This window comes from Pangasianodon hypophthalmus, chromosome 11 (genome assembly GCF_027358585.1).
Source record: "Pangasianodon hypophthalmus isolate fPanHyp1 chromosome 11, fPanHyp1.pri, whole genome shotgun sequence".
Lineage (NCBI taxonomy): Eukaryota > Metazoa > Chordata > Actinopteri > Siluriformes > Pangasiidae > Pangasianodon > Pangasianodon hypophthalmus.
The window spans coordinates 6,199,925-6,217,103 of NC_069720.1; the positions used below are offsets into that span (position 1 = coordinate 6,199,925).

Below are 17,179 nucleotides of genomic sequence, written 5' to 3' on the forward strand. Positions count from 1 at the left end.
GATATGTTTTATTATCATTAATTATTATTATGTTAAAGTACAAGAAAGAATCATTTTTAATTTTGGTAATTAACATAGCTATTGTCTATCTTGTATGATACAAGACATAGCTGTCTGTCATGATGCAAATTAGCTTGATAAATACAGAATGTAGCTGAAGACAGACAGATATTTGTAGATATATTGTATGCAGTAATAGATATTGGGTGTTGTTTTTCCCTTATGCGAAAATCACACACATTTCAGATGTGAGCATAGGTTTTTCCACGACACCATGTGAACAATATGTGACACACGTGTAAAAAAATAAAACCACATGCCCTACATGTGAAAAATTAATTTCAAAATGAATGTGGTAGTTTTAGGTTATTAGTAGAGATGGCATAGTACCACTTTTTCTTTGCCGATACCAATAGTGAAACCCATCTGAAGCTGTATTCTTTAAAAACTTCTAAGCTTTAAAATATTTTTTAACTGAAGTATTTCAAAGGTTCACACAAAAATCATTCACACTGTAAATATTTTATATATAATGAAGAATAAATTTTTGTAAAATTAATTCTAACAAAAGAAAGCCCAGTGACATATCTTTAATGTTTCCAGTTCCAAAAATAAATTTCTTTCCCAGATCTAATTCCAGTCTTTGCCATTTGTTATAGGAGCCAATATCTGAGATGTTTTCTCAGATATATGATTCACCATTTCTTGCTGGTAAAATAGGGGATGCACAACTGTCTATTGCGTCTAATCTGTCTAAAAGCTGTGTTTTTTAGCATTTCATCATCCTTTAAAGGAGATTTTCAAACAGGCTGCCCTGTTCATTGGAAAGAGTTTGAGTTAAATGAGTGAACAGCTTGATATTGCAGTGAGATATTTGATCGTTTGAGTCTCTAAAATATTGAATTACACCAAGACTGATGAATAATATAAAAACTTTGGTAAACATTTTATTGCTGCATTTTAATGAAATTTCTGTCTTGTAGTCTTAAAGTAATCACCTGTGCTTGATACTGGGTATTGGATCAGTGCCATCTCTAGATATTAGATCTTACAAGTCATCTTATGAATTAAAAAAAAAAAGATACATTAACTTTTTTAATGTAGTGAATAAAAATGTTTTAAAATGTGAGTTTAAAAATCTAATCTCCTAAGCTCATACTAGAAAATTACACTCAAGTCCAGTATCAATACAAAAAAATCCATTAAAATGTGGATGCACGCAAGAAAATTCTTATTCTTCTTCCGCTTCCTTTTTTTTTTTTTTTTCACATTTTTTGCATATCAGAAACACTAAGCTGTCCAGGTGAAAATTAAAAGAATGTGAGAAATTTAATGTCATGGATGCACGTTACTTCTTTTGGTGTAGTATCTCTGCAATCTTAAGAAACTTGCACGAGTTGCCTGAGGGCACAGGAAGAACAAAAAGAGATGAGGAACAGAAAGAGATGAGATAAACTTCCCTACCCTGTGGCCCAGATTCAGCCGTGGTCATTTTGTAATCCAAACCAACTCCCTTTTACCTTCTACACCACTACTTAAACTTTATGTACCTTACTAGACAGAATATAATGCGCTGTTAAAAACAAACAATAAGGTGACACACCCACATCTAGATGAAATGTCATATGACACTATAACGAGCCAAAAAAAAAAAAAAGCACACAGTAGTAGAGATGATTACACGCGATTCCTGATTTAGTGAGTTGTGTAAGAGTGTGTGGGTAGACGTGAGGAAGAAAGCAAGCATGAAAGTTGTCACTGAGTGTCAGTGAGAAGGAAAAATGATCTCAACAGACTTAAAGCAACATTTAATTAATGGAAAATTTAAGATGTAATCCAGCTTCAATCAAATTCTCCCCCCTGGAAAAGGAGTTCCTTCTTCAAAAGGATGAATTTTACAGATTTGGAGCTTCATTTACAAACAAAAATTCATTTAAACATTTATTGATGGACTTCAACAGCTGCTCTTAGACTTCAAAGGAGTAAACAGGTTTTTATTGTTCAGGTCTCACTACAGGGAAATGTATTGAAATTCTTGTCTGTGGTAATCACACATACACTACGGATATGCTGGCTAGAGATTAGGATGAAAAACACTTGAGTATTCCTTTAATATAATGGGTCACAGATTGTGCTTAATAATATATAATGAATGTTGTATGACACTCTCAACTTACTTACATTAACAAAGTGCAATGCCACACTTGAAATAATGATACACATCTGTTATTATTATTATTATTATTATTATTATTATTATAACAATAATAATAATAGTGCCTGGAACCCTAATAATGCATACTGCATCTCTTTATGTACTGAAATCCATGTAATCAGGTTAGAGATCAAAGATGAATAAGTAACTCAACCGGAAACACCCAAACAACTCACTCTCTCACGCGAGCCATTCCTACACATTCACGCATGCGCGCACACACACACACACACGCACACACACACCCACACCCACACCCACACACAAACTGCCTCTCACACCACTTTACAGCCAGCAATAGAAAGAGAAGTTAGTGCCTTCAGCAGCAGGGACAAGATGTCTGGCCAGACTTTTGAACAGAGCCTAAAGTCCAGCATTGAGCGGGGCATGAACATGAAGGATGAGGAGAAGCTTTACAAGAGAAATGGGATCCTCTATTCCACAATCATGAGCCCACCGGCGAATCTGGATGCCTTGAAGGACCTGGAGGCCAGGGAGGATGATGTCATGCTGGTGGCATATCCCAAATGTGGTGAGTAAGACCTGATTTTGGGTAAAAGAAATCTCAGCTGTTACATGTTTTTTTTCTTTCTTTCTTCTCAGCTGTTTCTGCAGCTCTAAAAAAGTCTCATTCAGTGCTGGAATGTAAGGAAAAGGGGTACAATAAGTATCAAGTTACACAGTAGATAACAACTGCAGATCTTTAGTGTAGAGTTCCTAAGTGCAGTGTGAAGCAATGTTATTAATACTAAACCTTGTGAAAATGTCCCGAGTTTCCAGGATGCATAATGCTCACAGTAGTGTGCATGGGTGTGTGTTTTGTGTCAACACTGCTTAATCACTGTTTACTTTTCAAGTACGAAAAAAAAGAAAATGACAAACCACAAACAGAGTAATCTGTGAGCTCTGATTTTGTTCCAGGCTGTAACTGGATGGTGGGAGTGTTGAGGAAAATTATGACCACATGTGGATACACTGTCCCTGACAGGCCCCCACTGATCGAGTTCTACCCGCCAGACACACAGAAGGTCTGTATTGTTCCAGAAACCTCAAGCATTCTGAGGTTAAGAGGTTAAAACATCCTTTATTTACTGAAATCTTTTGTGTTCTTCCCAAATAATATACAGTAGTAGACAAACTGATGTTTGGCTGCTTTCCCACTTTTTTGGAGCACCTTTTGTGCTGGTATGAAAAAAAAAGCCAAACATCTCATTCAGTGTGCATGCTGTAACCATAACAACCCTCTTACCAGCCCTAGCTATCTAGTCTAGCTTAAGCTTCCCAAAAGCATCATAGCACAGATCTCCTTTAAATGCTAGGGAGAGCATTCAATTCAATTCAATTCAATTTTATTTGTATAGCGCTTTTAACAGTGGACATTGTCACAAAGCAGCTTTACAGAAATAAATGGATTCACAAAAATATATTGTAAATATTTGAATTTATCACTGTGAATTTATCCCTAATGAACAAGCCAGTGGCGACAGTGGCGAGCATCATATTGAACACTCTCTTGACATTTTTATGATGCTTTTTGATAGTCTGGCCCCTAGCTTGAGTCTGGCCCCTAGCTTGCTCTTTATATTGGATTTATTATTACCAGTAATAAAAATGAAATAGAAATTGGTTTAACTTTGAAGATGTGGTGGTCGCTTGCCTTCACTGTCACTTTAGAGACAGAAAATCAAGATTATTTGAGCTGCTTCTGTGACTTAAACAATACACATACTGTTATTTTTAGTTATATTGGAACCTTGGTATATTGGCAATCAAATATTGGTCAAGAGGGAAAAAAAACCCTGCTGAACCCTGAACTTCTTTCAACTTTGGACATGCAACTGCAAAGCTCTTCATTCCAGTCACTTCTAATAGGATTATATTCAAACTGTGTGCTGGTGCCACACACTTTTTTTTCTGTGCAATCTGAGGGATAAAGCTGTGCCAAATTATTTGACTCTTCCCTTTTTTCGTATCTTTGTCTTTGCAGATTGTAGCTCAGGCACCATCAAGGCGGTTGCTTGCGAGTCATTTGCACCCTGATGACATCCCTGTTTCATTTAAGACCAGTAAAACAAAGGTCAGTGTGAGAGCACAATGCAGATTGTGACAGATTTTCAGGTTTCAGACTGGCATTGTTATGTTAATAGTAGTCATACCTTACATTCAATCCTTAAGTCTCAGTTTATTATTCAGTGATATGCCTCAAAGCACAATAACTACCATGAATTATTCAGTAACTACACTGAAAATAATACACACATGCTTCTACACCAGCGTTGAATCAGCCATGCAATAGAACTTAACAATTTAAAAATCATAGTTTTAAGTGCATGGTTACTTAAAGAACAATATACTTGAAAAATAAATCAAGCTCTTCAGTTCAATCAGGGACTCAGGCAATGCTGTGTTGCAGATCTTGTATGTTTTCTTTACGTTAACTGAAAATGTTGTTTGTTTTCAGATGTTGGTGGTGTTTCGAAACCCCAAAGACACTGCCGTCTCTTATTACCATTTCACAAACAAAAACCCAGTGCTGCCCAATGCCGAGTCCTGGGACAAATTCTTCTCCGACTTCATTACTGGTGAAGGTGAGGTGAATGCTCTAGAGCCCCTGATTTCAATCATAATGTTTACTTTTTCAAGATAACTGAGTACAGACGTCTCACACTGACCTGATTTTCATATGCAGTGGGCTGGGGTTCATACTTTGACCACGCCCTGGGCTGGGAGAAACACATGGACGACCCTAATGTGTTGATTGTGACCTTCGAGGAACTAAAGGAGGTAAAAAAATGGCCATGCTTGTGTTATAGCATATCAGGAGAAAATGAATTATCGTGCTTATCCAAGTTTAGAGTACATATTCTCCTTATTTAATATTTGTCCCCTGTAAATGAAATAAACTGTAATTTAACATAAGAACACAATTCAGTTCTGTGCCTGCAGTACAAAATAATGATAATGAACTGCTCTCATTTGAACACCTGTAGCAGCAAATAATGCAGAAATGCTTTTCTATAACAACACTGTTTTTTTTTAACCTTTATTAGAACCTACTTGAGGGTGTAAAGAAAATCGCAGACTTCTTCAGCTTCACCCTGACGGATGAACAGATCAAGGCGATCACCGGAGAGAGCACATTCAGGGCCATGCAGTCAAGCTCTGAAACTTCTCATGGAAATTTTGCCAGCATCATTTTCCGAAAAGGTAATTAAGCTGAGCATTAATGATGAGTTTGCGGAGTTTGCATGTGTTAGAGGGCTGGTAACCGTAACTCTGCTTCATCACACCAACCCGTCGTTGATTGTTTTCCTACAACAGCATGACCCAAATGTCTAAATCTGTATGTCTAAAGCATGTTTATTTTAATATCAGCTGTAAATTACTAAGCATATGCACGGCTCAGTTGATTTACATTTAGCAACACCCAAAAAACTGTGAAACAGCGCCTCCTAAGTGTGATGTTCACTAAATCTTCCAGTAATCCAGATGAACCATTGCATAGTGTTGGCTACCACAGACACACAATAAATTTTCCTCCTTTTATAGGGTGCCATTACTTTCAATCCACAGAAAATGTGATTAAATGCGCCCAAGTGGCGCAACAGAAAAGTGAATCAGAAAAGAGAATCAAGAGAGCAAAAATTGTTCATGCTTTCTGGGTGGGAGGGATGGCATACTCTCTCTCTCCCTGTCAGTCACAGCGACACTTGTCAGTCATGGGCGTCTGTGAGCTTATGTAGGTGGAAGAGGGCGGATACCGCTTTCTGTGTGTGTTATGCTGCCCTGTGATGCAGCATGAGCAGCAGTTTGAAAAAAAAAAAAAAACATTGAGGTTGGCTTCACGTGTCTCAGAGGAAGCATGTGTTTGCGCCACCCTGCCTGTGTCGTTAGCTAGTTAGCTTGTGGATGGGAATTGGCAACTGGGTGTTTAAATGTGATTAAACAAAACAAAAGAGAAATGTTCGTTTGACATTTGGAGTGGTTAAATAGGGAGGAATCGTAATGCTGAACATTTGAACATCATTATAGTGTAATTACTGTGCTAATGTTATTTGACATGTATGTCATTAGCTGCACTGTATGTGTGCTATATTAAGCACCCATGAATAAGGATTTTGAACTGTCCTAAAATATTTCAGGGTTCAAATATGAAATCACCTTTAGCAATGATTCTGTGATAGCCTTCTCACATAGTTCAAATAAATTGTTACTGGTATAAATGTTTCTTTGTCATAATATTACACCAATATTGCATCAACTGTAGACCAGGTATCAAAATGTTAATCTTTGCTAATTCTGTTTCTTTTACAGGTGAGGTAGGAGACTGGAAGAACCACTTCAGCGAGGCTCAGAGTAAGCAGATGGATGAAGAGTTCAAGAAGAAACTGTCAGGAACCAAACTGGGAGCCAAGCTTAAATACGAAAAGTACTGTCAGTAGTCTGAAATATTAAACACTGTGAAACAGGGCTGTTTTTGTTTTAAAACTCTTTTCTCAACAGTGATTTTTAGGCATAAATAATTAATACATTGCACTTTGAGCTCATATACAGTACATTACCTAATTTATCTCCAACATACTGTGTGACTTAGAATGGTCAATATTCTAATATTTATGTACCTGACTGTATATAATATGGGAATCAACTCCAGATCACCTCTGGGCAGTGGTGGCTCAATGGTTAAGGCTCTGGGTTACTGGTCAGATCAATCCCCAGCACTGCCAAGCTGCCACTGTTGGGCCCCTGAGCAAGGCCCTTAACCCTCTCTGCTCCAGGGGAGCTATATCATGGCTGACCCTGTGCTCTGAACCCAAGCTGGGATAAGCAAAGAAAAGAAGTTCTCTGTACTGTAATGTATATGTGACAAGTAAATGCTTCTAAAAATAATCTCAGTCATCTTCTTCTTCTTCTTCTTTTTCTTCTACCACTCCAATGCTATATATACACACACCATTATCCTGATTTTAATTGTCCCATTGTCCCAATCCAAGATGGCTGATGGTGAGAGATGCAGCACATCTCCGGCATTTCTGTCTACATTTTCTCCACAAATACTCTAGTGAAATAAAAAAAGACTCTAACAAAGATGTTAGCTGTAACGCCTCGTCCGAGGCGGATTGTGTAGGATCCATCAGCAGAGATGAAAGCAGACTAATCCGAAACAGCAGGCAGAAAACACAATCAAGAAACGAGAGCAAAAGTCCGAAAAACCAGGAAGTCAATCAGCGAGAAAATACAACACCAAAATCACAAGGCAAAGGCAGAAATCCGAAAAAACAAACCAGGGTCATACACATGGAGAAAACTGTAAACAAGGCAAAAGAAAACGCTCAGTAATGTCCCGAAAACAATACTTCGCGTCCTCGTGTGGTGAATGCGCTGCTTAAATGTCCCTGAAAACCCCGGAAGTGTTTCTCAAGGGTGGAGTCAAAACTCAGGCGAGGGCTCCCTCTGGCGGGCAGGTGCCGGTGGTGACGTTACATTAGCTTTCTTCAAATAACACATCCAAATAATAACTGTATTTGTTAAAAAAGTGTAAGATTTACTTTATTGTCACTGCATAGACAATGAAATTTAGTATTCTATAAATATATCAATCAGCAATAACATTAAAACCACCTGCCTACTATTGTGTAGATCCCCCTTGTGCTGCCAAAACAACTCTGACCTGTCGAGGCATGGACTCCACGAGTCCTCTGAAGGTGTGCTGTAGTACCTGGCACCAAAACATTAGCAGCAGATCCTTTAAGTCCTGTAAGTTGCATGGTGGGGCCTCCATGGATCAGACTTGTTTGTCCAGCACATCACACAGATGCCTGATCAGATTGAGATCTGGGGAATTAGGAGGCCAAATCAACACACTGAACTCTTAGTCATGCTCTGCAACCCATTCCTGAACAATTTTTGCAGTGTGGCAGGGCGCATTATCCTGCTGAAAAGACCACTGTTATTAGGAATACCGTTGCCATGAAGGGGTGTACTTGGTCTGCAGCAATGTTTAGGTAGGAGGTACGTGTCAAAGTAACATCCACATGAATGTCAGGGCCCAGGGTTTCCCAGCAGAACGTTGCCCAGAGCATCACACTGACTCCGCCGGCTTGCCTTCTTCCCATAGTGCATCCCCAGGTAAGCGACACACACGCACCTGGCTGTCTGCATGATGTAAAAGAAAATGTGATTCATCAGACCAAGAAGCATTCTTCCATTGCTCCATGGTCCAGTTCTGATGCTCATGTGCCCACTGGCTGTCTAATATATCCCACCCCTTGACAGGTGCCAGTGTAACCTGATAATTAATGTTATTCACGTCACCTGTCAGTGATTTTAATGTTATGGCGAATCAGCGTATAGCATTTCTATCATTTTGGACAGCAAAGATTTTACAAACAATTTTGTGTAATATTTTAGACCTAAGCAGTAGCAGTACCTTTTTTTTTAAACCCAATTTTACTTTTACTTGATGCATGCTAATTTCAAAAGATTTTTAATATAGGTGGTACATATTCTGCATGCCATTTTCTGATTAATAAACTCATCTAAACTTTGGATATGTTTTGTAATAAGTATTGTTAAAGTAAAAGTACAAGAAAGAATCACAAATCACAAACTGATTTTGGTAATTAACAGAAAATTTATATTTGCCAAAGAACCAAGGAATATGAGCAAACATGAAGTAACAGTAACTAATGATAGACAGTAGCTGTGACAATATAAACTCTCTTGTATGATACAAGACATAGCTGTCTGTCATGATGTGAATTAGCTTGATAAATACAGAATGTAGCTGAAGACAGACAGATATTTGTAGATATACTGTATGCAGTAATAGACATTGGGTGTTGTTTTTTCCGGAGTTATGAGAAAATCACACACATTTCAGATGTGAGCATAGGTTTTTCCACGACACCATGTGAACAATATGTGACACACTTGTGAAAAGGTTTTCACATGTGTAGTTTTAGGTTATTAGTAGAGATGGCACAGTACCACTTTTTCTTAATAATATAGAAACTTTATTGCTGCATTTTAATGAAATTTTAGTCTTGTGGTCTTAAAGCAATCTCATGTGCCTGATACTGATACTAGATATTGGATCAGTGCCATCTCTAGTTATTAGATTATTACAAGTCATCTTATGAAATAAAAAAAAAGATAGAGTTTAAAGTCAAAAGTATTGCGTAAAAAGAAAAGCTCATAAGCAGATTTTTGAAAATTACACTCAAGTCCAATATCAATAAAAAATTAAAGCTGCAAGCAGCATTTTCGAGGGCCAAGCACCCAGACTGGGTGAGCCACACATTACTACAGCCACACTACAGTTGTTGCCTAAGCAATCACAGGGAAGCAGAGCCATAACTTTAGGCAAAGAGATTCAAGAGTGATTTGTACTTTTTTTGGCATGTTATTGGAACATTTGACCAGTAGGTGGTGCTGGCACAAAATTTGTTGCATAGTCTCAGGTCATGGTCTTGACGAAGCCTACCAAGTTTTGTGTCAGTGTGCAAAGTCATTGCTGAGATACGGCCTCAATTCCTGTTTGGTGGCTTTGCCATCAGATTCGGCGGCCCATTACGGGCAAACCGTTTGAAATATTCAAAATTCTTTTGATAACATTTGTGAGGCAAAATTTGGTAATGATTGGACAATATTTTTAGGAGTATGGGAAAAAACTGTTTTTGACTAAATTCAAGATGGCTGAAAATCTAATCAGGCGGAAATTGACATCAGAGGGTGCATTGAACTCATCTTGACCCAGGGAATCCAGGGATGGCTTTTAAATTTTGGACACACGGTTCAAAAGTTATGACCATAAATGTACTCCAAAATTAGGCCCAAATTTGACCTGATGGTGGCGCTACAGCATTGGCAGCACTTGGCCCAAATTTGGTCGGAATGTTCCTTAGACCCTCTCCAATCAGTGTGCCAAATTTCACAACTTTTTACCGGGCGGTTCTATGGGCTGCCATAGACACCCTAGCCAGAAGAAGAAGAGCAATAGGGTGCCTATGCACCTACTGTGCTTGACCCCCTACTAAGCACACGTAGAATAACAATAGAGTGCCTATGCACCTTTGGTGCTTGGCCCCCTAATAAGAAAATATAGAATAACAATAGGTTGCCTATGCACTTCGGTGCTTGGCCCCCTAAAAATCCATTAAAATGTGGATGCACACACGAAAATTCTTTTTTTTGGCATATCAGAAGCACAAAGCTGTCCAAGTGCAGCTTAAAAGAACATGAGAAATAAGGTGTCACACGTGCACCTTACTTTTTTTTTTGGTGTAGTATCTCTGGAACCTGAAGAAACCTGCACAGGAGGAACAAAAAGAGATAAGGAACAGAAAGAGATGAGATAAACTTCCATACCCTCTGGCACAGATTCAGCCTGGGTCATTTTGTAATCCAAACCAGCTCCCTTTTACCTTCTACACCACTATTTAAACTTTATGTACCTTACTAGAGAGAATGTAATGTGCTGTTGGTAAAAACAAACAATAAGGTGACACACCCACACCTCAACTGTAGAAGAGGAGATTACACGCGATTTCCTGATTTAGTGAGTTGTGTAAGAATGTGTGGGTGCATGTGAGGACGAAGGCAAGCTTGAAAGTGGTCAGACAGGTGTCAGTGAGAAGGAAAATAATTTCAAAAGACTTTAAGCAACATTTAAATAATGTAAAATTTAAGATATAATCCATCTTCTCAGTGTGAGGCATTTATCTCATTCACCATCACTATCTTATTAAAATGTTCCAGTATTTATTTCAAGAAATACTCCAGGTGTTTTTCAACTTAATCTCTAGCCACTTTATGCGTAATGTATGTTTATTCAATTATAATAAAAGTCTAAGGGCAATTGTGTAACCTGATGATAATTGTTTAAAATACACAGTTGTGTGATTTGAATTCAAAATTACAGCCTTTAAACTGGAACAATAAAATGTGTCAGGATGAATAACACCAAAACTGTTCTTATAAAGTTTTATCAACTTTCTAACACTAAAGCAATACAATAAAAAGTAGTTCCGGTCACTCTACCCTTTCCTGAAGAGCTTGTTACATTCATATGCCACACATTTTCACTGGTAATATTGGCATTACTGCAAATTCTCCCCCCTGGAAAAGTAGTTCCTTCATCGAAAAGATGAATTTTACAGATTTGGAGCTTCATTTACAAACAAAAATTAATTTATTATTGATGGACTTCAACAGCTTTCAATAGACTTTAAAGGAGTAAACAGGTTTTTATTGTTCAGGTCTCACTACAGGGAAATGTATTGAAATTCTTGTCTGTGGTAATCACATATACACTACGGATATGCTGGCTAGAGATTAGGTTGAAAAACATCTGAGTATTCCTTTAATATAATGCGGTCACAGTTTGTGCTTAATAATATATAATGAATGTTGTATGACACTTTTAACTTACTTATATTAACAAAGCGCAATGCCACACTTGAAATAATGATACACATCTGTTGTTGTTGTTATTCTTTATTGTAATAATAATAATAATAATGATAATAATAATAATAATAATAATAATAATAATAAAGAAAAAAGTGCATGGATCCCTCATAATGTACACTGCATCTCTTAATGTACTGAAATCCATGTAATCATGGTGACAGATCAAAGATCTGTGAATAAGTAACTACCTGAAACACCCAAATAACTCTTGCTCACGTGAACCCTTCCTACACATTCACGCATACGCACGCACACAGACACACACACACACACACACACACTCTACAGCCAGCAGTAGAAAGAGAAGTTAGTGCCTTCAGCAGCAGGGACAAGATGTCTGGCCAGACTTTTGAACAGAGCATAAAGTCCAACATTGAGCGGGGCATGAACATGAAGGATGAGGAGAAGCTTTACAAGAGAAATGGGATCCTCTATTCCACAATCATGAGCCCACCGGCGAATCTGGATGCCTTGAAGGACCTGGAGGCCAGGGAGGATGATGTCATGCTGGTGGCATATCCCAAATGTGGTGAGTAAGACCTGATTTTGGGTAAAAGAAATCTCAGCTGTTACATGTTTTTTTTTTTTTTTCTTTCTTCTCAGCTGTTTCTGCAGCTCTAAAAAAGTCTCATGCAGTGCTGGAATGTAAGGAAAAGGGGTACAATAAGTATCAAGTTACACAGTAGATAACAACTGCAGATCTTTAGTGTAGAGTTCCTAAGTGCAGTGTGAAGCAATATTATTAATACTAAACCTTGTGAAAATGTCCCGAGTTTCCAGGATGCATAATGCTGACAGTGGTGTGCATGGGTGTGTGTTTTGTGTCAAGACTGCTTAATCACTGTTTACTTTTCAAGTGCAAAAAAAAGAAAAATGACAAAATTAACACTGAGCTCTGATTTTGTTCCAGGCTGTAACTGGATGGTGGGAGTGTTGAGGAAAATTATGACCACATGTGGATACACTGCCCCTGAAAGGCCCCCACTGATCGAGTTCCACTCGCCAGACACACAGAAGGTCTGTATTGTTCCAGAAACCTCAAGCATTCTGAGGTTAAGAGGTTAAGACATCCTTTATTTAACGAAATCTTTTGTGTTCTTCCCAAATAGTATACAGTAGTAGACAAACTGATATTTGGCTGCTTTCCCACTTTTTTGAGCACCTTTTGTGTTGATATGAAAAAAAAGCCAAACATCTCATTCATTGTGCACACTGTAACCATGACAACCCTCTTATCAGCCCTAGCTATCTAGTCTAGCTTAAGCTTCCCAAAAGCATCATAGCACAGATCTCCTTTAAATGCTAGGGAGAGCATCATATTGAACACTCTCTTGACATTTTTATGATGCTTTTTGATAGTCTGGCCCCTAGCTTGCTCTTTATATTGGATTTATTATTACCAGTAATAAAAATGAAATAAAAATTGGTTTAACTTTGAAGATGTGGTGGTCGCTTGCCTTCACTGTCACTTTAGAGACAGAAAATCAAGATTATTTGAGCTGCTTCTTTGACTTAAAAAATATGCTAAATACACATTCTGTTATTTTTCGTTGTATTACAACCTTTCCCATAGGATTACATTTAAACTGTCCTGGTGCCAAGAGTGAAAGCAGCCTTATAGCTTTTTTTCTGTGCAATCTGAGGGATAAAGCTTTGCCAAATTATTTGACTCTTCTTTTTTTGTATGTTTGTCTTTGCAGATTGTAGCTCAGGCACCATCAAGGCGGTTGCTTGCGAGTCATTTGCACCCTGATGACATCCCTGTTTCATTTAAGACCAGTAAAACAAAGGTCAGTGTGAGAGCACAATGCAGATTGTGACAGATCACAATGACTCGTCAGGTTTCAGACTGGCATTGTTATGTTAATAGTAGTCAAACCTTACATTCAATCCTTAAGTCTCAGCTTATTATTCAGTGATATGCCTCAAAGCACAATAACTACCATGAATTATTCAGTAACTACACTGAAAATAATACACACATGCTTCTACATCAGCGTTGAACCAGCCATGCAATAGAACTTAACAATTTAAAAATCATAGTTTTAAGTGCATGGTTACTTAAAGAACAATATACTTGAAAAATAAATCAAGCTCTTCAGTTCAGTCAGGGACTCAGGCAATGCTGTGTTGCAGATCTTGTATGTTTTCTTTACATTAACTGAAAATGTTGTTTGTTTTCAGATGTTGGTGGTGTTTCGAAACCCCAAAGACACTGCCGTCTCTTATTACCATTTCACAAACAAAAACCCAGTGATGCCCAATGCCAAGTCCTGGGACAAATTCTTCTCCGACTTCATTACTGGTGAAGGTGAGGTGAATGCTCTAGAGCCCCTGATTTCAATCATAATGTTTACTTTTTCAAGATAACTGAGTACAGACGTCTCACACTGACCTGATTTTCATATGCAGTGGGCTGGGGTTCATACTTTGACCACGCCCTGGGCTGGGAGAAACACATGGACGACCCTAATGTGTTGATTGTGACCTTTGAGGAACTAAAGGAGGTAAAAAGCTGGCCATGCTTGTGTTTTAGCATATCAGGAGAAAATGAATTATTGTGCTTATCCAAGTTTAGAGTACATATTCTCCTTATTTAATATTTGTCGTCGATTTCTGATTGTTAGTATGTACAATCTGAAACAACAGCATTTTCAGTGATCTGAGTCTGGAGTGCACTAATAATAATAAACTGGACTCATTTCCTTTATTAGAACCTGCTTGAGGGTGTAAAGAAGATCGCAGACTTCTTCAGCTTCACCCTGACGGATGAACAGATCAAGGCGATCACCGGAGAGAGCACATTCAGTGCCATGCAGTCAAGCTCTGAAACTTCTCATGGAAAATTTGCCAGCATCATTTTCCGAAAAGGTAATTAAGCTGAGCACTAATGATGAGTTTGCGGAGTTTGCATGTGTTAGAGGGCTGGTAACCGTAACTCTGCTTCATCACACCAACCCGTCGTTGATTGTTTTCCTACAACAGCATGACCCAAATGTCTAAATCTGTATGTCTAAAGCGTGTTTATTTTAATATCAGCTGTAAATTACTAAGCGTATGCACGGCTCAGTTGATTTACATTTAGCAACACCAAAAAAACTGTGAAACAGCGCCTCCTAAGTGTGAAATTCACTATATCTTCCAGTAATCCAGCTGAGCCATTGCATAGCCACAGACACACAATAAATTTTCCTCCTTTTATAGGGTGCCATTACTTTCAATCCACATAAAAGGGAGGGATGGCATACTCTCTCTCTCCCTATCAGTCACAGCGACACTTGTCAATCATGGGCGTCTGTGAGCTTATGTAGGTGGAAGAGGGCAGATACCGCTTTCTGTGTGTGTTATGCTGCCCTGTGATGCAACACGAGTGGCAGTTTGAAAAAAAAAAAAAACATTGAGGTTGGCTTCACGCGTCTCAGAGGAAGCATGTGTTTGCCCCACCCTGCCTGTGTCGTTAGCTAGTTAGCTTGTGGATGGGAATTGGCAACTGGGTGTTTAAATGTGATTAAACAAAACAAAAGAGAAATGTTCGTTTGACATTTGGAGTGGTTAAATAGGGAGGAATCGTAATGCTGAACATCTGAACATCATTATAGTGTAATTACTGTGCTAATGTTATTTGACATGTATGTCATTAGCTGCACTGTATGTGTGCTATATTAAGCACCCATGAATAAGGATTTTGAACTGTCCTAAAATATTTCAGGGTTCAAATATGAAATCACCTTTAGCAATGATTCTGTGATAGCCTTCTCACATAGTTCAAATAAATTGTTACTGGTATAAATGTTTCTTTGTCATAATATTACACCAATATTGCATCAACTGTAGACCAGGTATCAAAATGTTAATCTTTGCTAATTCTGTTTCTTTTACAGGTGAGGTAGGAGACTGGAAGAACCACTTCAGCGAGGCTCAGAGTAAGCAGATGGATGAAGAGTTCAAGAAGAAACTGTCAGGAACCAAACTGGGAGCCAAGCTTAAATACGAAAAGTACTGTCAGTAATCTGAAATATTAATGATAATAACACTGTGAACCAGGACACATGTTCACATTTCACATTTATCACATTTTTAACAGTTAAATGAATTCCGGCTAAATACAGTGATTTACCATAAATAATTATCACTTATTTACTACTAATAATTAATAATTAATAATTATTGCTACTAATTATGTTGGATCTGTTCACAAAATTTCAATGTTTATTACTACTAATTAAAGACTTCGCCACTAGATGGTGCAACGGCTCATGGCTCATGTTCATCTCTTCCTCTCGGATGCTGTCACTCAAAAAACTCGCCATCAAAAAAATAAAAATTTACAGCACACTTATGCTCCGTTTCAGAATAGCCTGAGAATATTAATCCTTTCTGAAACCCAGAGCTATAAATGAATGTCACCATGGAGAGCCTTCCTCTTTCTGTCTCCATTCTCAAGAGCCCCCTCTTCAATCTAATGAGCACTAATCAGGCCAGGGCCCCTGCAGAGCAAAGCCAATCAACAAGAACAGGACAGCGACAGGAACAGGAGACAGTGGAGTCATTACTGATAAGCTGCCATTTCTCATCAAAACAAACATTTTCATTTAGGAAACGCAGAAATGCAACGAGAGGCGGTGAAATTCTGGGTAGTGGATCAGATTATTCATAAACTGCAAAACAGCGAATCAGCTATCTGAACACAGTATACTACCCCTTACAGAAAACACATTTAGACATATCACTGGTTTTAAAATCCTTTTAAATTTTAAAAAAATTTTCACACACAGTGAAACAATTCAATTCAAACAATTTTCACACACGCAGTGCTCCCTAATGGAAATGTCATACATTTCAAGTGATTATGTGAGTAAAATAAATCACCTCGAAAAACATCACGTAAAAAAAATATTGTATAAAAATAAAATGTGGAAATAAATGAATTGTGTGTAAAAAAAAATCACATGAAATTAATTGGATTATGTAAAATCATGTGAAATGAATCGTGAAAAAAATAACACACAAAATTAAATGAATTCTGTAAAATTCACACGTGGAACTAAATAAATTTTGTAAAAAGATAATGTGGAATTTAACAAACCACATGAAAAAAATTCACAGGTGAAAATAAATAATCTCAAAATAACGAAAAAAAAAAGGATCATGTGAAAAAAATCATACGTGAAAAATACATTTTGTAAAAGTAACGTGGAAATAAATGAATCGTGACAAAAATCATGTGAAAATAAAAGCACTTGCATTATACATGAAAATTGTGAGAAATATAATGTGATCTGTAAATATCACATATGAGTTAAGTGATTATTCACATGAGAAGCTCACGTGACATTTCTGTAAGGGAAATATATTTGATTTAAATGGTTTAAGAGATTCGTAAGAAGAAATTAAGCCAATATGATTTTATCTCTCAAACACAAAATAATGTCCAATTAATAATATTTAAGCTCGTTAAATATATAGGCCTACGTTTGGTGTTAATTTCAG

The 17,179-nt window shown here is 37.6% G+C and overlaps 2 protein-coding genes across 2 annotated transcripts; both read left to right on the top strand.

The window, feature by feature from the left end:
* The first annotated feature begins 2,441 nt into the window (after nucleotides 1-2,441).
* LOC113536616 (sulfotransferase 6B1) lies at nucleotides 2,442-7,105 on the top strand. The gene is made up of 7 exons (XM_026930674.3): nucleotides 2,442-2,747; nucleotides 3,137-3,243; nucleotides 4,203-4,292; nucleotides 4,677-4,803; nucleotides 4,905-4,999; nucleotides 5,266-5,422; nucleotides 6,530-7,105. The coding sequence occupies exons 1-7, from the start codon at nucleotides 2,552-2,554 to the stop codon at nucleotides 6,655-6,657; spliced, it is 900 nt and encodes a 299-aa protein (XP_026786475.2). The 5' UTR covers nucleotides 2,442-2,551; the 3' UTR covers nucleotides 6,658-7,105.
* A 4,812-nt stretch (nucleotides 7,106-11,917) lies between these two features.
* On the top strand, nucleotides 11,918-15,946 carry LOC113536774 (sulfotransferase 6B1). Its single transcript, XM_034308727.2, has 7 exons — nucleotides 11,918-12,218; nucleotides 12,600-12,706; nucleotides 13,390-13,479; nucleotides 13,874-14,000; nucleotides 14,102-14,196; nucleotides 14,404-14,560; nucleotides 15,571-15,946. Exons 1-7 carry the CDS (start codon nucleotides 12,023-12,025, stop codon nucleotides 15,696-15,698), a joined length of 900 nt encoding a protein of 299 aa, XP_034164618.2. The 5' UTR covers nucleotides 11,918-12,022; the 3' UTR covers nucleotides 15,699-15,946.
* The last annotated feature ends 1,233 nt before the right edge of the window (nucleotides 15,947-17,179 follow it).

Bases quoted from the DNA above. Each gene is read 5' to 3' on its own strand.
- LOC113536616 (XM_026930674.3), top strand. From the start codon at position 2,552: ATGTCTGGCCAGACTTTTGAACAGAGCCTAAAGTCCAGCATTGAGCGG. The intron at 4,293-4,676 runs GTCAGTGTGAGA...GTTTGTTTTCAG, and splicing joins TTAAGACCAGTAAAACAAAG to ATGTTGGTGGTGTTTCGAAA. The intron at 4,804-4,904 runs GTGAGGTGAATG...TTTCATATGCAG, and splicing joins CGACTTCATTACTGGTGAAG to TGGGCTGGGGTTCATACTTT.
- LOC113536774 (XM_034308727.2), top strand. From the start codon at position 12,023: ATGTCTGGCCAGACTTTTGAACAGAGCATAAAGTCCAACATTGAGCGG. The intron at 14,001-14,101 runs GTGAGGTGAATG...TTTCATATGCAG, and splicing joins CGACTTCATTACTGGTGAAG to TGGGCTGGGGTTCATACTTT. The intron at 14,561-15,570 runs GTAATTAAGCTG...TTTCTTTTACAG, and splicing joins CAGCATCATTTTCCGAAAAG to GTGAGGTAGGAGACTGGAAG.